We start from the raw sequence: 21,771 nt of genomic DNA, 5'->3' as shown, positions 1-21,771 counted from the left end.
GGATGAGTGTCTAACCAACCAATGAGATTGAGAAACAGGGCTGTGTTGAGGTTAGTAACTTCCTGCCTGCTAGGCAACGCACACAGTATAAAGAACCCTTATCTGCCTCTCCCAGGGTTGCCAGGCGTGCGCAGAACACAACACAACAGCGCACCACAATGCAATGCAGTATAAGACAGTGTAACACAAAGCAATATAACAGAACAGGGCATGGCATAACACTCTCTCTATCTCTCTGAAGTGATAAAGTGTGTGCTCGGTGGAATAGAGAGGGGAGTGGGGGTGTGCTGAATGAAACTATGCTTTCATTAAAGAGTTACTCATTAAACATACAGTTTTGTGTTTGGTTTTGTTTGTGTGTGTGTGTGTGTGTGTGAGAGAGAGAGAGAGAGAGAGAGAGAGAGAGAGAGAGAGAGTTGAGTGTGTGTGTTGTTGTGTGTGTGTGGGAGTCTATTTGTGAGGGTGTGTGTTTGTGTGTGTATGAGAGAGACCATGTTTGTGTTGTGAGTATATATATGTGTGTGTGAGATCATTCTTGTGTGTGTATGAGATATTTTGTTTATTTCTGCTTGGCTCCCTCTCCCTATCTCACTCTCTCAGCGTGATATCAGCCTTTATTTGGAAACAGGTACGGCCTCACCCTGCTCTGCTGACATAACAGGGTGTGTGTGTGTGGTGGGGGAATAAAAACGCCAGACCACCCCTTCCTTTCCCATTCTCTTGTTCTCTCGCTCCCTCTCTCCCTCACAGAAGGACCTGAACAGAAACCAGTGCACACAAAGGTAGGGGGATTTTAAACACACCATTTATTTTTCCATATGATTTTACAACCACTCATCCACCTATCCACTTTGGTTTTGGCAGCATTGTGGGAGGTTGGGGTTGCGTTGGATTTGGGTTCTGACAAAAATGAGGTGATAGAGACAAGAGTATTAGCCCTCATCGATATGGAGCCGACCATGTTCCCTGCTCGGTGTACCATAAGGTTGTCCAGAAGTAGCGCCAGGTCCCTCTCTGGAACCGCACACATCAAATGCAATATTTGTTTTTCATTTTCCATAAACTATTTAAGCTGTTTAACCTTATTTTCATTATGTAGTTTTTTCTTTTCAGCTTAGTTTTTTTACGTCGACTTACAACATTGTTTTGGAATTGTTGCACAACATCCCCCTGGAATCGACAGGTTTCTGATAGCACAATGTTGCTTGGTCCTTCACCTTTTTGCAATGTTGCCACAACTTTATTTGGTCAGTTGTGTATCTGTTAACAAGTTAGGAGCCACAGATGTTACACTGTTACACCCTCACACAGCAATGTGTGAAACTTTCTCCTTCCCAGCCCTCCTTCCCTCTTCTTCCTACTCTTTCTCCTCTTTCCCCTATGCCTTCCTCCCTCCTGATCAGATAAGCCAGTCAGTGGATTATATCTCTCTGTGATTTTGGGTTATGTTGTGGCATATATATTAGTTGTGGTGGTTGTCTTGGTTCCCTCACGTTTAAAAGAACTGACTGACTGACCAACTAACTGACTGACTGACTGACTGATTGGGTCGGGATTGCAGTGTTGCAGTTTCTCAGTCTGGTGTTGTGTTGAAGTCTCTGGAATTAGAACAAATTCACCCTTTGACATTTGACCTTTCCTAGGGTCATGGACTACCAGACACAGGTGATTGGCTCCCAGCCCCAGGTCACAGTAACCAGCTACACCGTTACCACGGGAACAGCGGACTGGAGCTCCAATGTGTGCGACTGCTGTGATGACTGTGGCATCTGTGAGTGTGTGTGTGTTTGTGTGTGAGAACATGAGTGTGTGTGACTTTATGTGTAAGAGCGTTATTGTTAGTGAGTTTGTTACTGTGTGAGTATGTGTTACTGTGTGTATGTTAATGTGTGTGTGTTTCTGTGTATGTGTTTGTGTGTGTGTGTTACTGTGAGTGTTTGTTAATTTGTGTGTTTTTGTGTATGTATTTGTTACAGTGTATGTGCTTGTTACTGTGTGTGAATGTGTTTCTGTGTGAGCATCTTTGCAATCCAGTGTTGCACTAAATCTCTCAATCCTGTTATGATGATGATGCTGACAATTATTATAATTACAAATGCACTCCACTTCTAATGGGTCTTGTTAGAACAGGTCTTAAACTGAAAAACACATTGAAAAGGCAAGTCCTGACTAGATCACACAGAATTACTCTGCTTAAAAGTGACTAGTTTATAGTGTGTATTCCTTTTAAAATGTCTAGTTCTCAAATTCCAGTTTCCTGGATTAAATTTACACCTAGAACAGTATACTTATTTGGAAAATAAATAAAAGATGAAAAAAATTGATTATTTTGTCTAAGACATGACATTGTTGGTTTGGTAAAGGGGATGTACAATGTTTTATAAATCCCTTGTTCAATTTTAAAAAGTGAATGTCTTTAAAAGTTGGATGTCAGCTACAGAACCAATCAGCATTAACGTATTGTCTTAAAAATGTTATGAATTATGCTTCCATATGTAGTTTACAGAGTATATTTTATAGATACATAGCCTATATAATGCATATACCTGTATACCTTTACTTTGTTGTCGATGGATGTTAAACAAATACTGTTCTTAATATGAATTTAGCTAAAATAATGGGATGTAGGCAATAAAAAAATCATGTGGTTTGGCAATTAGGCTTCCTTTTTTATTATAAGTAATTATGTATACAGCATTTTCAATATTATAATGGTTGCAACACACTTTGTTTATGATGTACTGATTTCCATGGTCCCTGCCTTGGGTAGATTATGAGTGGAGTTGTATTATAATCCAGACCAGTATAGTCTTGTCCAGTCCTGTCTTTGTGCCGTGTGTTCTGTGTCTCAGCACTTTTTGTGTGTGTGTGTGTATGTCGCAGGCCTGTGCGGGACGTTCCTGCCCTGTATCTTGGCGTGTAAGGTGGCGCAGGACCAGGATGAGAGCTGCTGCCTGCCCTTCCTACCTGGCGCGCTGATCGCCCTACGCACCCGAATCAGGGATATGTACGGCATTGGGGTGAGAAAGCACCACCACTGGACACTAAACTACACTGTGCTAGACTACACTATATTACACTACATTACACTGCATTGCCTGACAGTGAGATTGCATTAATGTGTGTGTCTCTCTCTCTCTCTCTCTCTCTCTCTCTCTCTCTCTCAGGGCTCAGTGTGTGATGACTGGGTGGTGATGTCATGCTGCTCACTCTGTGGAATCTGTCAAATGGCTCGTGAGCAGAAGATGAGGCGCTGATCATGTGACCAGAAAGAGACAGTGTGAGCGTAGGGTGGGAGGGGGGAGAACTCTCATACCCGAGGATCCCACAGCAGACACCCTCTACTCACCGCCCCATCTCTGGTCTCGCCCAGGGTGCAATAAATAGCAGAGCCAGGAAAATATTCTCCAGAGCACACCCACAATCTCACACTACCATACTAACCTATACACTACCCACATACTACACTTACACTGTGACACTAACCACTCACTAGTACCACACTCACACAGTAACACTGACACACACAAACACACACACATTCACACAAACAAACATCAGTGTCTCACACACACACACACACACACACAGGCATACGACATACATGCTGCACTAACACACACACTACTCACACAATCACATTGCTGCCATACTGCAGAAAATTTTAATCTCCCAGTCCGCTCTGTGCCTCAGTTTCCCTACAATGACTCTGAATCAGGGCTGTCGCTCTCTCTCTATTTACTCACCTGGTAGGAGCTCTAATCAAAGGCAACTCACAGGTGCAGCACATTCAAGAATAAACTCAACTCCCCCCCAACAGGCATACCTTACCACCACAATACATCTATTGTACTACAACTATGTTTATTATTAATATTATTAACTGCTGCTGTATTATTTTATACATACATACGTACATATATACATACTTACATATGCAGTATATGCACACATTAATATACAGACAGCAATTTCTCCAATAGGTGTGCATTCATTCTGGTGTGACAAATGAAGAGAAACATTGAAAATAAAATAAGATTCAATTATTTGATATTAAAGTTTGTTAGTTCCCAACCAGGGTGTCTCTGTCTTCATTTATTGTTTTAAAAACCTGCTGTTTTTTCTGTGACAGTGTTCAAGTGTCAGCATGTGGGTTTCTGTCAGTGTGGCAGTGTGTGCGTATTTGTCAGTGTGTGTGTATGTCAGTGTGATAGTGTGCGTGTCTGTCAGTGTGGCAGGGTGTGGCAGTGTGTGCTTGTCTGTCAGCATGGCAGCGTGTTGTACTGCACTGCAATATACAATACTGCACTTTACTATAATGTACTATAGTGCACTATTACACCATATTGAACTGCACTACTATACTGCACTGTACTGTAATTTAGTACACAGTTCCATACTATTCTGTATGGTACTACATTACAATTTACTGGAAAACACTGTGCTGTAGTGCACCATATAGCACAGCACAGCATTAAGATGCAGTTGACTGTATTGTAGTGGTGTCACTGGACCCCATTTAGCAGTGCTTTATGATCAATGATCCATTATCACAATACCAAACAGTGGTAAGTCCCCTACACCATGCGCCTTCAGCACCCCCCCATACTTCCCAAGCCACACTATAATTGTAATTCAAGCAACGCCCCTGCTGTACTCTATTACACTGAACTATGATGCAGTTGACAACACTGTATTGCACCTTAGACAGACAGAAGAATGAAGAGTAAAAACAGGCATTTAAACACAGACTGGGACAATTTTATTTTTAACATCTATCTCATGTGTGTGGTGTATTTACAGTCCCTCTGTGTTCATTATAAGACCCAGGCAGTAGTTTTGAAACACAGTGAGGGAGAGTGTGATGGATAGAGAATTCCCTTAAAAAATGCTTATAGTTTTAATAAATAAAATGGAATTAAGGAAGTACTTGTGATTATTCAGTTGGTTTGGATTTTGTCTTAACGGATGATTTAATTGTAACTGTAAATTGAATAGATTGTGTATTATTTAGTTTATTTATTTTGGTTACAATGCATTGGGAAAAGGGAATTATGGTTTAAATCGGTCTTACTTATGTGGGGTAGAGCTACATGCAGAGTGCATGTTCTTATTATGCTGAATAGGAGATCACAATTAATGTTAAGTCTATGGCGAGGGGAAGTTAGAGAAATAACAGAAATGGTTTGAATATCCTAAGTATTCTAGAGTACATATGAGACAATAAAGTGTAATGATTTGTCATGTTTGCATGAGGTATGAATGTTACTAATGTGTTGTACATTTTGTAATTTTTTGTAAGTAATTACTAATACAATGGGGGAATGATATGGAATCTTCTAAGAAGGGATTAAGGGCCAGGTATTGGGCTATATAAAGACGGTTATGTCAGTTATTCAAAGGGACTAGGTCCTGTATTATGATTAATTTGTTTAGCTGTTTAATGAGGGTTATTTTGTTTTTGTGATTAGCATTTATTCTATTTTTGTCAGTTGAAGGCTTAGGTTATCCCTACTTTTTGCTATTACTTTTAGCTTTAGTTCATGTTCTTTCATCCACTCTATCATTGTTCCAGTTGATTTTTATTTCCCTATGAGCAATACACTTTTTTGGAATCTACTTTTTTCCTCTGAGCTTTCCCTTCATTATGAAAATGGCTGTGGGGTCTTTAACTTACAGAGAGAAAGAGAGATATACAGAAGTAAACAAAATTAAGTTACAAGAATGGGAGTGCTCAGTACAGTCTCATCCTGGGGAAGCTCCAGGGCTGAGGGCTGGGGGGGTGGGGGTCGAGGTCAAGGGGTAGTGGGGGAGGGCAGAAGGTCCCCTCTAGGAGGTGGGATGGGGGGTAGTAGGTCATGGGGAGTCTGTGATTCCTAGGGGGCAAGAATTTGGAGGAGAGGCTGGTCTGGAGATACAGGTTCTGGATTTGCGTAAGGGGGGGGTGAAGGTAGTGACTGGACAGCACAGGGGGAGAACGGTAGCCCCCCCTCTCACCTGGAATATCTGATCCAGGGCGTGGCACCAGCCATTGTCCCCCCAGGACACTGTGCTCCAGAGGCTTCCTTTGTGGCAGGGGGGAAGAGGGAGGGGCAGGCTGCAGGTGGGTATGTGAGAGTTTGTGGTGCCGGGGGCAGTCAGAGAGGAGATGGGGGATGACATGCAGGCCAGTCTCTGTCTGCTCCCCCAAGGGCAGGGCAACACTTAGGTACCCTGCCTCCCCCCAGGAGGTAGTGGGGCAAAAGAGGAGGGGGGACGAGGGGGAGGCAGGGCGGAAATCCATGAAGAAGGGAGGAGAGGAAGAGAAGGAGGGGAAGGGGGCAGTGACCAGGGACCTCCATAGCCCCCCTGAGGGATTCCCAGAATGCACTGCACTGGGGCTCGGCTCCCACGGCTCTCCCTGCAACGACACAGCGAGTCAAAGATCAGTTGAGCTTGTTCTGTAGAGAAACTACACATACTCTCACACACAATTACATATAAACACTTCATCAGTGTTTCCTTGCCCCACCCCTTCCTCATAACTTCCCAGGTGTCCAGTCCCATTGTAATCATTAAAAGTAAGCTTTATTCCACACATTGTATCCAACAAGTTCAACACCTCTGTAGGAGAGGAAATCATGTTTTCAATCAAATGGTCAAGTTATTGATGTCACTTTCACATAGGTACAATTGTGATGTCATCAACCAGTGCCAGACAGTCGACTTAGGAAGTTTTGTACGTGGTGAACGGGATGGACAGATGAAAGTACATTTAGAACCATTTGAACACTTAGGCTGCCTTCAGTTCACAGATAGGCAGGAAGATGGGCTGTATTCATGCAGCCAGCTGGTGTAACAGCACCATCTTCATATAAAAGCTACAATAAAAATAGGGGCAGAGTAGACCAGGGAAGTTTTGAACACTGGAAACCATTGTGTCCTACAGCGCACTGCCCTGTCCTTCTGCCAGACCTTCCCATCATGCCCCTACAGTGCGCCTCTGCTGCAGTACAGGTCGCTGGCACGCTCCCTACCTCCCCTGTTTGCGACTGAACTCTCTGGGGGAATGGCTGCTTCCTTCTCCTCTTGCATACTGGGTATCTGTGGGAGGGGGGTGAGTCTGGGCTGGCTTCAGAACCACCTGCTAGAGGGCAGGGTGAGCTGGGGCCTGGGATGGGGGGGTGCAATGGACAACCCAGGCAAACAGAAGGACAAAAAGATAGACAGACAGACATAGTTAGCTACTGAGGTAGTGTATTTGCCTGGCCCTTGTGTACCTGTTTTGACTGCAGTGTGTGTCAGATAAAGGACTGATTATGGTGGAATCTAAATAAGCTTGTTAAGGGTTGTGGACAGGATACATTAGAAATACTAGAGTAACACCCTACTATTACTCTCTATACACACTACTCTAGACCAACTATTTTCTGTATACAACCTACTCTATACAACTACAAAGTATTCTCTATACACACTACTCTAGACAATTTCCTGTATACAAACTTCTCTATACTCACTATGCTATACAATTACAAAGTACAAATACAAAGTACTCTCTATACATACTACTCTATACAATTCTGTATTCTGTATACACACTTCTCTAGACAAACTACTCTATAGACACACTACTCTATGTACAGATTATTCTAGACAAACTTCTGTATACACACTACTCGATAGACACTGTACACACACTAGTCTCTATACACCCTCGCCCTCCCCACCCCCCACTGTACCTGTGTAGCCCAGTCTCTGTCGCACTCTGAGTAGGTGCAGTCTCAGTGTTGGGCCGTACTGATCCCACAGCGCTCTCTGCAGCCTCGCCCTAATCTCCGCCACCAGGTTCCGCCCCCTATGCAGGGGCCTGGGGTCCAGGCTTTGGCACAGTCTGTCAGCCACCGCCGCCACTGCTGCCCCCACCGCCCTTGCTCCCCCCTTGCACTCACCCTGGGGTCTTATCTCAGAGATTTGAGGTAGAGGAGGGCAGGAGGCATCGGGGGTCTGAGTGTCATTCTTCATGTGAGCGGGCTCCCCCCCTCTGGCCCCGTCTCTTGGTTCACAGCTCCTCACACTTTTCCTGACTTTTCTCTGGTTTCTCTCGGACTCGCCAGGGACTGTCTTTCTCTTCCCTGAATGCCCTGTGCCCTGTGTCTGGAGGACCCCTGTCTCCAAACACCAGCTGTCCTGCCCCTCAGTGTCCTCTTGGGCAGCCTTCCCCCCTCCCCTCTGCTCCGCCCTCTGCTGCTGGGACTGCACAGCTACTCCCTGCCATTCAGTGTCTGGGGGGGAGGGGGTTTCGGGCTGGTAGGTGAGGGGGTTGGTGGCTGTGCTCAGCGGAGGTAGCTGCAGTTCCTTGTTACCTCTTTCCTCTCTACGCTGCCCCCCACAACCGCAGCCCTTCCTGTCCCCATCCTGTCCATGTCGGTTTGAAGCTTCAGGAAGGTTGGAGGAGTCCAGAGGATCAAGATTCCTGTCAGGAGAAGGAGCCAGGGAGGAGGAGGAGGAGGAGAGGAAGAGATAGAGGTTGCTGCTGCTGATTTTGGTACACTTGCTGTCTGCTATCCTCTCTCCAATCCCTCCTCCCTCTCTCCTCTCTCCAACCACTCCCCTTGCCCCCTTCTTCTTTATCTTTGCCCTCTCTCCCCTTTCTCCAGTTCTTGCTTTCTCTGTGCCTTCCCCCCTATCTCCACTCTCCTCCTGTCCCTTCTGTCTGTTCCCCTGGCTCAGCAGCCTCCCAATGTCCACAGACTTGACCTTGTGTTTAAAGAGACCATGGTGTCCAGTCAGGCGTCCATCTGTAATCATCCACCCCCCACCCCCCACCACAGGACCCAGTTTCTGGGAGGAGGAGGGGTGAGCTGAGGACAGCAAGCGGTGAGGTCGGGGGTTGTGGCCAAAGCTACTGGGGTCCCCTCTCGGCACACCGGTTTGGAGGTGGGGACAATGGAAACAATGGTGTTTGAAGTTTGTTGACTCCTGATCCCAGCCACTCCGGCTCCTCTCTCTGCGAGTCTTGCGGCGCTTCACCCGGTGAGGCAGGGGGATGGCCTCAACTGGGGGGGCACTGTCATGGTGTTTCAGTTGCTCACCAAATACTCTCAGCACCTGTCCCCGGTCAGTCAGCGCTGGCCTCACATGTTCCCTCATCGCAGCCTGGGCCACCACCATCGCCCCAACAACAATGAGAACAAAAACAACAACAGCAACAATAAGAGCAGGAACAACAACAACAAGAGCAATAATCAATAATAAGACAAAAATAATCAACCACTTGTAAGTTGCACAGAATATCGGATATCAATCAATCTTTGTTAGACATTTAGCAAATTAACCGTCTCTGAGAGCTTTACACGAGTAGATATGATGTACAACAAGTCAGTGTAGGTCCATAACACAAAAGTCAGTGCATACATGTAGTACTAGACAATACATTATTATTATGTAGGCCTATAAGATTTAGGGCGTTACATACTGCATGTTGTTTCAAATCAGTTATTTTCTTTCGGTGGTGGTACCACTATCAGTGTTATGAGTATTTTGTTTAACGTTTAACGTAAGACGACGTTACATAATTTGACATTTACTAATGTGATCCACAGGCAATAGACTGAACAGTTAAAATACGCGTTACACATTAAACTCTTAGACCAAGCTCAAAGCGTTGTATTAAATATCAGGTAGACTATTCTATTAATAGTCATTTAAAAGCTAACGGTAACGGTAATAATAATAATAATAATTATTATTATTATTATAATACACAACACAAAATTACAAAATGTTCTCACCGGTCTGTCTTGTTTAAACACAAGGCAGCGCCATCGGTGCTACACACCTGTCTCACACCACCCCAAAAATGAATACGAAAAAGCCAACAAACAAACAAGCATACAAAGGTGTGATAAAATTACTAATGTGGTGTTGTTCAAATAATGCTAATTACTTCGCTGGGCTGTACTGTGACATGTAACGATGTATTTTCTGGGCGCAGTAGGTACTGAAAACAGACAGCGGTGCTTTCATCTGAACCCGACTTGAACTCGGTTGCTAGGTGACGTGTCCAATTTCAAGGGTGGGCAGATTGAACTGCGGCTGCGTCCCACATCGCACGTGCACCATTCAACAACTGTACAATTCGTATGACGTTGTGCTGACGTCACAGAATGTGCACTTGAGTGAGGAGGGTGCAGGGTGTAGGGTGAAGCTAAAAGCATTGAATGGGACACACTTCAGAGTCAGCATTCAGCGCCTTTGACCGAAAAAGTACCTACGCAGTCTTTTCTTGAAATATGTCTCTGTATTTAATTAAAATAATATTATTATTATTATTATTATTATTATTATTATTATTATTATTATTATTATTAATAATAATAATAATAATCTTGAAATACATTCTTCATTAATATCACCTCCTAGTTTTAGTATTATTATTATTATTATTATTAGTAGTAGTAGTAGTAGTAGTAGTAGTAGTAGTATAAGCAATTATTATTTATTATTATTATTATTATTATTATTATTATTATTATTATTATTATTATTCAGTTGGTGTATTAGACAATGTCGTTTTTACAAAGTGACGGGGGATTTTTAAAACTAGTACAGTTGTTTAAGAAATTAGCCTAATTGTTATTTACAAAAAATGTCTAGGGTTGGGGTAAATAAATAAAATGCAATAAAATGCTATCTTAGTTGAACCTCGTCCTCAACCAATTCCCATTCAATAAGCTACCTATACTACACAGTAGCCCTAGTGTTATTTGCAGTATATACACTCACCTAAAGGATTATTAGGAACACCTGTTCAATTTCTCATTAATGCAATTATCTAACCAACCAATCACATGGCAGTTGCTTCAATGCATTTAGGGGTGTGGTCCTGGTCAAGACAATCTCCTGAACTCCAAACTGAATGTCTGAATGGGAAAGAAAGGTGATTTAAGCAATTTTGAGCGTGGCATGGTTGTTGGTGCCAGACGGGCGGTCTGAGTATTTCACAATCTGCTCAGTTACTGGGATTTTCACGCACAACCATTTCTAGGGTTTACAAAGAATGGTGTGAAAAGGGAAAAACATCCAGTATGCGGCAGTCCTGTGTTCGAAAATGCCTTGTTGATGCTAGATGTCAGAGGAGAATGGGCCGACTGATTCAAGCTGATAGAAGAGCAACTTTGACTGAAATAACCACTCGTTACAACCGAGGTATGCAGCAAAGCATTTGTGAAGCCACAACACGTACAACCTTGAGGCGGATGGGCTACAACAGCAGAAGACCCCACCGGGTACCACTCATCTCCACTACAAATAGGAAAAAGAGGCTACAATTTGCACAAGCTCACCAAAATTGGACAGTTGAAGACTGGAAAAATGTTGCCTGGTCTGATGAGTCTCAATTTCTGTTGAGACATTCAGATGGTAGAGTCAGAATTTGGCGTAAACAGAATGAGAACATGGATCCATCATGCCTTGTTACCACTGTGCAGGCTGGTGGTGGTGGTGTAATGGTGTGGGGGATGTTTTCTTGGCACACTTTAGGCCCCTTAGTGCCAATTGGGCATCGTTTAAATGCCACGGCCTACCTGAGCATTGTTTCTGACCATGTCCATCCCTTTATGACCACCATGTACCCATCCTCTGATGGCTACTTCCAGCAGGATAATGCACCATGTCACAAAGGTCGAATCATTTCAAATTGGTTTCTTGAACATGACAATGAGTTCACTGTACTAAACTGGCCCCCACAGTCACCAGATCTCAACCCAATAGAGTATCTTTGGGATGTGGTGGAACAGGAGCTTCGTGCCCTGGATGTGCATCCCACAAATCTCCATCAACTGCAAGATGCTATCCTATCAATATGGGCCAACATTTCTAAAGAATACTTTCAGCACCTTGTTGAATCAATGCCACGTAGAATTAAGGCAGTTCTGAAGGCGAAAGGGGGTCAAACACAGTATTAGTATGGTGTTCCTAATAATCCTTTAGGTGAGTGTGTATATATATATATATATATATATATATATATATATATATATATATATATATATATATATATATATATATATATATATACACACACACACACACATACATACATACACTACCAGTCAAAAGTTTTAGAACACCATCAATTTTCCAATTTAAGCAGTTCAAGTCCAGTGAATAACCTGAAATGGTACACAGGTAAGTGGTAAACTGCCAGAGGTTAAAAAAATATGTACATTTCAGAGTTATATACTTTGTTATTACACCATCTTAAGCATTAGTTAGGGCCTTCAGACAGTCACAGATCACTCAGATCAGATTTCTTTGCAAATAAGTTTTGTTCAGAACAACCTAACGATTAATCCAGTATATATTATTTGATTAATTAAGTATTTATATCAAACACAGATAAGTTCAGATCTAATTATGTAAAATCATTGTGTATTAGTACACTGAGATTTCCATCTTGACATTTTGAGCTCTCTACGTGTGTGTTGCTTCTACCAAAACATGAATGGTCTTGCTTTGATCAGTTGATTTGTCTAGTTCCAGAATATGAAATATGAAACACTTGGCAAACAACACAACAGTGGGATTAAAGAGAAGCACACGGATTTGGTGCCCTTTTAAGGGTACCAGAAGGGTTTAGGGGTTAATTTTTATTAAACAAAACGATTACATTATTTATTTTTTATCTCCAATTGTTTATTTCAATATACAACTGAAAAAATTGAGGTTTTCTAAAACTTTTGACTGGTAGTGTATATTTTTATTTTGTACTTTTTTTTATTATTATTATTATTATTATTATTATTATTATTATTATTAATGATCTTTGAATTGCGTATTAAAAAAAAAAAGATTTACAGTACCCTGCACAATGTGTCATTATGGTAGTATTGGTAGCGAAATGGTTATGTTGTGTCTTAAATGGGGACACGGACGAGTTCATCATTGTTCAGTTTTTAGGTAGATACTGAACATACCGTACCGGCAAAGAAAAACAAAAAACATACTTCATCTAAGGGGAACCAAATGAACAAAGACGTATAAATGTAAGTAATTAATTATCTAATTTCATTCAAGTTATATATGTAAGTATCGATAAATACATATTGTGCACCCGATTCGATCTCCCCAGTAAACCTAAAGTGGTTGGTTCCCTTTCAGCGCTTAACACAACGATGTATAAACACATAAATAACATAAATATAAATAACAATACGAGACATTCTAAAAACGTGTTTATTATAAAGTATTTATTGTCTTTATTCTGGTTTAAAGTAAAGTCAATTCACAGTCCGTTCGTATGTTATCAATTACTTCCTCTTACCGATACTGGACACACCGGTCGCATACGTGTAGCGCAGATTGTCGCAGTTCTGCGTAGATCTGCGCTACTTCACCAATGGGATCTGTGTATTTCTGCAGATCTGTGCAGAACTGTCGAAATCAGCGGTACTTGAACGCGACCAGCATCTCTGCTTGACAGAGGCACAGCGCTGGGCTTGATTATTCCCATTTCCTCTTAATATGGGGGGGCGTTAAGAATCCGAAAGCAGTATCTCAAATGTAACTCATATTTTATTTTTATTTTTTTTTAATTGTGGGACGTACATTACATCTAAAAATGTGAAATAATTATACGAAGCGTGGTTTTCCGTTTGGTTTTTCACAATATGATACGAGTGCTAAATACAATACTAGTTCAGACACCCCTCTGCGCCCGGACGAGTGGTGTTTCCCGGTAGTGTGTGTGATTGAGTTGTATTGAAGCTGTCGTGCACTGCAGCGACAAAACAGGTAACAAATATGAATTATTCACGTGCAGTTAGTATTAACCTGCGGCCCCTTACTCGTAGCTCCGGATCTTGTTGTTTTCAGGGCGGAAATGCTATTTTAACATTGCTTTTGAGCTACAGCTATTTACAAGAGGCTATGCTCGGTGTACAACATGCATCATGTCCTATTATATAATAATAGTAATAATAATATGCTTCGTATGGAAATATCAGCATTGATTATGAAACTGTAATAACGTTATTTATTGTAACAGTTTTTTTACTCGCCGTCTGTTACACTTTCCTTATCTATCATCATCAATAATAAGAATAAGAATATTATAATCCAATGTATATTGGACTGAATGTATTATCTTAACTATACTGTACTAGCTGTTGTGTACTGCACTAGTGCCAGCTGACATTGCTAGATTGATTGCATTTCTGTAGTCTAGTAAACTACAGTCTATTGCACGATGCTGCACCGACTGTGTTGTACTACTAGACTACTGCTGTGCTGAACTGTGTGTAGTTCACTGGACTGACTGTAGTTTACTATACTAAACTACTGGCTGTACTGGACTGAACTGGACAGGCAGCATTGTATAGATATTGTGAAATGTGTGTACTGGACTGGGCTGGACTAACGACCAGACTGGCTATACTTGACTATTCTGTACTGTAATGAAAGTGCAGTATAATGGTTTGACTGTAGTGTACTGGTCTGGCAGTAGTGCAGTGTAGTGTATTATATCCATTGGTGACTTAACCCTGCATGTCCCTCCTGCAGGCATGGACATGAGCACAGGAGATTTGAACCCAGCAGCCATCCCCACGGTCCCTGCCAACACACAGGGCGATGACCGTTGGATGTCACTGGTGGGTGAGAGAGAGAGAGAGAGAGAGAGAGAGAGAGAGAGAGAGAGAGAGAGAGAGAGAGAGAGAGAGAGAGAGAGAGAGAGAGAGAGAGAGAGAGAGAGAGAGAGAGAGAGAGAGAGAGAGAGAGAGAGAGGCATAAAGGCATGTCATGCTAGAGGCCAGATAACTGTGCCCTCAATGCAGGCTTCACTCACAGTGTCAGAGGCAATGACTTCACACATTCAGCTCTGTGTGTTTGACAGGACATGGCTCCTGTTGAACTCACCTATTCTCTGAGAGAGAGAGAGAGGGGACTGCTATGAATACAAGGCACTGCTGAGCAACCATCTCTCTGCAGACAAGGACGCTCTGGGCCAACTGGTTCTGAGGCTCTCAGTACCAAGCCCAACTGAAACCAAACAGCTTCTGATACAAGCCACAAACAAAACATTTGATAAACAACAATTAAAAATAATAATTTAACCTAAAGAACAAATACACTCAGATGTAGTCCATAAACACAAACATCAAATTAGCAGAAAAAAGAAAAAGAAAAGTTTAACAAAAACCAGACTCTGTGACCACAGTCTGACAACTGGAAAAGGCAGACATACAAAATCCTGGGTTACCAGAGAAGACCGGCTGTGCAGCCACTGTGAGCTACAAGAAGTCGAAACATAGTTGCCTGCTATCCTGCTCAAATTACAAAGAAATGTGGTGCAAATACATTCTTAAATTTGAAATCCTGACTCCTGAACTCCTTCCAGATCAATATAAATTATTAATTCTACAGGGAGAAGAAGAGCAGACTGCACCCCTAGCCTAGCAATATGTGTGGGCTATGTAAACACCCTGCAGCACCCTGTGTCACTGCGGATGGGGAGGGAGGGGGCCGTCTGCAGAACTGTCCTACTGTTCTGTTTCAGAGAGCTGTGTTATACAGCTGGCGGGGTTTATTGACTTTTCTGTTGTTTTTAATGTTTATAATAACTAACAAAAGTGGGGAAATGCTGATGTTTAAATCAGTAACAGAGAGGGGTAGGTGTTTTATTCAGTATGTTATACTCTGTGTTGTATTGTCCTTGTGTGTGGTGTAATGCATTTTGAAAGCTTTGGCAATTCCAAATCATGCCAATAAAGCTAATTTGAATGAGAGAATGATAGCGTGGGTCAGTATAGAGTGGATGGGAATGTAGCTGTGTACTTCTTACTCTGTCACACCCTCTCTTTTTCTCTATCTCTATTGCATTCTCACCTCCTCTCCTCTCCCTTTCCCCCCCCCTCTTTGCCTCCCTCCCACCCTCTGCCTCTCTTTCTACAGCACAATCGTTTTGTGTCGGACAGTAAGGACAAGGAGCCTGAGGTTCTATTTGTGGGCGACTCCCTTATCCAGCTCATGCACCAGTTTGAGGTGGTTATTGATCATTGATTGTTGTTTTGATCAGTGCTGAAGGGGTCTTGATGACCACGTTGTCTGTTTGGTCATTAATTTCACTCAGCTCAATTTTATCATTGTATTTTTCAAAGTGTCTTAAATTATTATTGTTGTTGTTTTATCATGTGTGTGTTTTTGGAGTCACTGTGGTTATTGAATTACTGAATTGTCAAGCAGGAGGTGGGGGAGTGCTTGTGGAATGTCGAGCGGGAGGGTGAAGGAGGGCTGGGGGGAGTATGTGCACTTGTGCTTTAAAGTTTCTTTTTTTCTCTCTTTTTTTTGTGGCCATTCACACATTTCTCTGGTCAGGCAGCACCGATTTTAGCCTGGCCTGAATAGCACTGTGGGAAACCCTGTGATTGATTAGTGTCCTGTAATGTGTTCGATTGGCAGCTGTATGATTGATTTCAAGGATGTGATTGATTACTGTGTGTGATTGACAGGTGTGGCGGGAGCTCTTCTCTCCACTCCATGCACTGAATTTTGGGATCGGGGGGGACGCCACGCAGCACGTCCTTTGGAGACTGTCCAATGGGGAACTGGACCATATCAACCCCAGGGTACTGAGAGACAGAGAGACACACTGAGAAGCACACTGAGATAACGAGATGCCCTAATACAAAGAGATGCAAAGAGAGATGCACTGAGAAGCATACTAGTACAAAAAAACACACTGAGAATAAGAGACACAGAGATGCACTGAGATAAATAGACACAATGAGAATCACACTGAGACAAAGAAATACACTGACAACAAGAGAAAGAAAGGCCCAGAAAATGTAGTACACTGACAGTAAGTAGCTTTGCATTAATCAATGTCTCCCCTCACATTCCCTTTCTATGTGCCCCAGGTGGTAGTGCTGTGGGTAGGCACTAACAACCATGGAGACACCCCTGATCAGATCGCTGGGGGCATCTGCGCTATTGTCCACCTCATCACCAACAAACTGCCCCGCGCACACGTCCTCATACTGGTGAGCGGGGGCCGGGGGATGGAGAGGTAGAGAGTGCATCAGTCAGTCTGTCAGGGTGTAAGACACACAGTGTGTCAGTCAGACAATCAGTCAGTAAGTACGTTAGTCAAGACAGTTAGTGTATCAGTCAGAGAGTCAGTAAGTGCATTAAAGAGTCAGTCAGTTTGTGTATTAATCAGTCATTAATAACCCCCCTTCTCCCCCCCCAGGGTCTGCTGCCCCGTGGGAAACTCCCTAACCCGCTACGTGTTCGCAACGCCCAGGTCAATGCGCTGGTCCAGGCAGCACTGCCCTCGTTGCCCCGCGCCTCCTACCTGGACGTGGACCCCGGCCTGGTCCACTCCGACGGCACCATCTCCCCGCAGGACCTGTATGACTACCTTCACCTCACCCCGCTAACCTACCGCTCTGTCTGTCAGCCACTGCACAGAGCCATCACTGCCCTACTGGAGCAACCTGCACTCTGAGACACCGATACTGACTGACTGACCTATAGACTGACTAACACACTGACCGACAGACTGACTGACATGGTGATACTGTGACTGACAGACTGACACTGATGCAATGACTGATCAGACTGATTCATTGTTATACAGACTGACTGACTGAGACCATGCATGACTTGTATTCTGACTGACTGATATTGTGACTGTCTAAACATTGATTTATTTAACAGAGGATTGACTGACGGCCATAGTGATGGACTCATGACTGATTGACCGTCTCAGAAGCAACTAAAATGCCAACAGAGTCCCAGAGTTTAACACTAAACCAGACAGATGGACAGGCAGACATAGACAGACAAGCCTACAAACAGAGTCTTATTGTCTTAATTATTTCCTGCATTATGTATTTAAAACCAACACCAATATAATTAAAATAAATGCATTTGACCAAATATACTTTTTGAATGAACAGATTTAAAACTCTTATTTTTGAAATTGTTTTTTAAATGTTTTATGTTGAACATATTACTTTTGTAAATGTTACTTTTTTTTAAATAACTTGAAACGGTGAATGCTTTATAATTATTGTGTGTGTACAGTGCAGATACACATACACACACACACACACTTGAAACATGCAGACACGCACACACACAAATGCACAGACAAACACAGCGATACAGATACTCAGACGCACACAAACACAGACTCCATGACGCAGCTGTATTTTTCAATGCTTTATGGAAGCTCAGAGTGAAAGACTGAAACACAAGTGAAAGGGTATGTATATATATATATATATATATATATTAATATTTATTGCCAACACAAAGAAAGCTGTGGGGTCTGTGGCTGTGAGCGCTCAGCTGCAGTCCAAGATCCGGTTATCTTGGGTGATGACCCACAGATGACCCAGGTCAAAGGACACATGCTTGCTTTTCGCACACATGATTAGTGGGGTCCAGCCAGTGCCCACAGGGTTATTACTAGTGATCCCATTCCTGAGAGGGTGCAAGGAACGGGGGGAGAGAGTCAGAGACAGGTTGTGGGAGAAAGTGAGACAAAGTTCGAATTCTAATGACTAATGTAAACAAATAATAATAATATTAATTACACCTATAATTCAACAATAGTAAAAAGTCATAATTATAACATTTATTCCAACAGGAATTACAATAATAGTACTGTCAAATAAAAATAATAACTATAATTGTTAATCGCAAAAATAAAACCACCAAAATGTAATTGTATATGAATACAAATAACACCAACTGTTAGTAATTCAAATAATTAATATTAATTACAAAATAATTTAATCAGTAATGCCACTAGCACCTGTAGTATTAACAGCAGCAGCAAATAGTAATCATAGAAATAACTGCAATTGTAACAGCAGTAATAATAATAATAACATTAATAACACCAGTAGTTATGATAAAACTATGATTATAATTATTATTATTCGGACAGTAATTTAATAATAATCGTATAAATACCAATACAAATAATGCTATGTCAGTCATTTAAAATCCAGCTTTATAATTAAGTAATTGTATTTAAAATAATGCGATATATTGTAACAATTATGTCACCCTGGATAAGGGCACCTGCTAAGACTATAAAAATATAAATAGTTGTGCCTTACCTGTAGAAAATGTCCCCGGCAGCATTGACCCCGTAGACACTGCCCTCACTGCCCACCTCTATCATGGACAGTTTCCCGTCCACCTGCTGCCAATCCCATGTTCCCTGGCACTGCTGTGGAGACACCCCCTTCCTCACGAAGATGTCTTCGGTGGCGTTCACCCCCCAGCAGCCCAGGGGCCCACAGCTGTAGTACTTGAGAGCCCCCGGGAGGCCCTGCCAGTGGAAGGGGGAACCAGGGCCCTTGTACCCCACTGTGGCTTCCTGGCCAAGGCAGAAGATGTTGTCTGCAGTGTTGACCCCGGCCACGAACTGGACACCACCAGCATCAATCTGCTTCAGCTGACCTGAGGGAGGAGATGGAAAGGGGGGAGGGAGAGAGAGAGAGAGAGAGAGAGAGAGAGAGAGAGAGAGAGAGAGAGCGAGAGCACAGGACAGAAGCAGAGAGGGAGGTTAACAAGCAACTACTGAATACACAAATTAGTATCCCTTAATCCAGTCCCACTTTCCCATGCCCTCCACTCTCTCTTTCCCTCCCTCCCCCACAACCTCCCTCTCCCTCTCTCTGCTTCTCACCTGGCACCAGTACCCAGTTGGCATTCACCAGCTTAAAGATGGCGTTGGCACTGTTAACGCCCCAGACGCCCGAGGGCCCGACCGTTACATGCTTGAGTGCCCCGGGCAGCTGAGTCCAGGTGCCCCCATACAGGGTGAAGATGGCGTCAGCTGTATTGGTGCCGAAAACCTGCCCTGCGCTGACATCAATCTGTCGCAGTTGCCCTGCAACCTCCCTGCACTGCAAACCTGAGCAGAAAGAGACATGGAGGAAAGGTGATGGGGACGAGAGAGGAAAAGTGAAGGGGAGGCTGATGGGGGGGAAGAGAGGGAGACAGGGAAGGTGATGTAGGAGGTGGGGAACAGGGAGAGTGATGGGGTGGAGACAAAGATATGCACATTCAACCCTCTACAGTGAGACACATTCAATGAAGGACACAGAGACAAATGGGTAGAGAGACCGATACACACACACCCTATGTCCAATGAGACACTGAAGACACAGTGACAAACACACACAGATGTAAATACACATACTGGCTCATGAAACATTCCTAACACCATAATGCACCAGTACATTATCTTGTGATATATATATATATATATATATATATATATATATATATATATATATATATATATATATAAGATAATAATAACCTGAGTATATGTATAAAAATGACAAATGCACTGATTATTGCAGTTACTTGAGATGGTTACATTAGAACTTAATAAATGTAACAGGAGTAGAAGAAAAAAAAGAGAAGAATTGGATTAATTCTGGAGAATCTCTCTCTCTCTCTCTCTCTCTCTCTCTCTCTATATATATATATATATATATATATATATATATATAATTTGAGAGAGAGAGAGATTTATGTATGCATGTATGTTTTTAGATTCTAACATTCTTAAAAGTTGTTCAATAAGATTATATGCACATGGGCCTTGCAGTTCACTGCACATTCAATAAATAATACTAAGATTATAGAGGAGCAAAGATTTATGTTTGTAGCATCACTTCTCCCCAGCTACTGGAACTGCTACTGCTACTGCTACTGCCCATTCCCCTGCATTATTATTATTTGTTGCTGTTGAAGCCTCTTACCCTGACTGCCAGATAGCAGGAGCTGCAGCAGCACTGCAATCACACAGGCTCTCATCACTGCTCTGTCTCTGTGTCTCTGTGTCCCTGAGTCCTTGTGTCTCAATCTGAACTCGGACCCCAGCCTGTGTACTGCAGACACACACACACACTCCTTATATACAGCATCTGCACATGGCACACATGGCAACTCCCTTAGCAAACACAGGATATGGATGACAAGCATGCATGCCTGCTAGCACCCTGACCCGTGACTTCTGAGTAAATAAGAAATCACATCATAGTGATAATTCTGTGACTTACATTAGTGCTCTGTAGCCCACAGCCCCGCTGCCCTGTTTCTTCAATGACACTGCTGAACCACTGCAGATGTGTTATCATGTGCTTTTGCCCTAGACTGGTTGCAAACCCCCAATTTCCCTTGGTCTAATTGGATTATACTGCCCATTCTGTTTATCTCTTTGTTTCTTATGACATTCTTGCGCCCTATGTCCGGGTTTCCCACAATAATGACAAGTTCCTGGTTTTCTGCCTCCCACTTGTCCCTGTGTACCTGTCTGCTGGTACATCTGTGCAGCCACCTTTTTTACTATGCCACAACAGAAGGTGTTGTCCTCCTCTAATTCAATTAATCTCTGTTTCCATTGCCTTATATGTTTCTTATATCTGTCCTGGACATGCAGCCTGATAACAGAGACCACTTGCGGGCGGTAGTTAGTAACAAACGTGTTCACAAAAGTAGCCTGCATTTGGGGTGAATCGAGCGGCAAAAGACACTCCTCGGTCCAGAGGGGTGTACTGTTTAACCTACTCAGATTTAACTCGGGGTTATCAAGGAAAGTCAGGGTTGACAAACTCTGATTTCCTAAACTGGTGTTAAACGGCACTACGACAGTGGTTAAGATGTGAACTTGTTAAGGTACAACACTTCAGTTGAAGCAACCTTTCGGATCCCAGTGAATCAGGCACCCCAGTGAGTGCTTCCAGTAACAGTGTA

At 42.8% G+C, this 21,771-nt stretch overlaps 3 protein-coding genes across 5 annotated transcripts; 2 read left to right on the top strand and 1 right to left on the bottom strand.

Moving 5' to 3' along the window:
• The first annotated feature begins 680 nt into the window (after positions 1–680).
• On the top strand, positions 681–4,074 carry cnfn (cornifelin). Its single transcript, XM_066719325.1, has 4 exons — positions 681–782; positions 1,644–1,771; positions 2,884–3,020; positions 3,168–4,074. The coding sequence occupies exons 2-4, from the start codon at positions 1,648–1,650 to the stop codon at positions 3,255–3,257; spliced, it is 351 nt and encodes a 116-aa protein (XP_066575422.1). The 5' UTR covers positions 681–782; positions 1,644–1,647; the 3' UTR covers positions 3,258–4,074.
• Positions 4,075–13,667: 9,593 nt separating this feature from the next.
• On the top strand, positions 13,668–17,926 carry pafah1b3 (platelet-activating factor acetylhydrolase, isoform Ib, gamma subunit). Of its 3 annotated transcripts, XM_066719322.1 has the most exons (6): positions 13,669–13,776; positions 14,545–14,633; positions 15,934–16,023; positions 16,491–16,607; positions 16,899–17,021; positions 17,231–17,926. In XM_066719322.1, the coding sequence occupies exons 2-6, from the start codon at positions 14,547–14,549 to the stop codon at positions 17,486–17,488; spliced, it is 675 nt and encodes a 224-aa protein (XP_066575419.1). In that variant the 5' UTR covers positions 13,669–13,776; positions 14,545–14,546; the 3' UTR covers positions 17,489–17,926. The 3 variants fall into 3 exon arrangements, with proteins under 3 accessions (XP_066575421.1, XP_066575419.1, XP_066575420.1); XM_066719324.1 differs by lacking the exon at positions 16,899–17,021 and having other exon boundaries at positions 13,668–13,776; XM_066719323.1 differs by lacking the exon at positions 16,491–16,607.
• A 300-nt stretch (positions 17,927–18,226) lies between these two features.
• LOC136764144 (fish-egg lectin-like) lies at positions 18,227–20,892 on the bottom strand. Its single transcript, XM_066717956.1, has 4 exons — positions 20,778–20,892; positions 19,691–19,918; positions 19,116–19,461; positions 18,227–18,471 (listed from the first exon to the last, which is right to left on the bottom strand). Exons 1-4 carry the CDS (start codon positions 20,830–20,832, stop codon positions 18,333–18,335), a joined length of 768 nt encoding a protein of 255 aa, XP_066574053.1. The 5' UTR covers positions 20,833–20,892; the 3' UTR covers positions 18,227–18,332.
• Positions 20,893–21,771: the final 879 nt, after the last annotated feature.

Source organism: Amia ocellicauda, chromosome 12, assembly GCF_036373705.1.
Source record: "Amia ocellicauda isolate fAmiCal2 chromosome 12, fAmiCal2.hap1, whole genome shotgun sequence".
Classification (NCBI taxonomy): Eukaryota; Metazoa; Chordata; class Actinopteri; order Amiiformes; family Amiidae; genus Amia; species Amia ocellicauda.
This window is presented reverse-complemented; position numbering and strand designations above follow the sequence as displayed.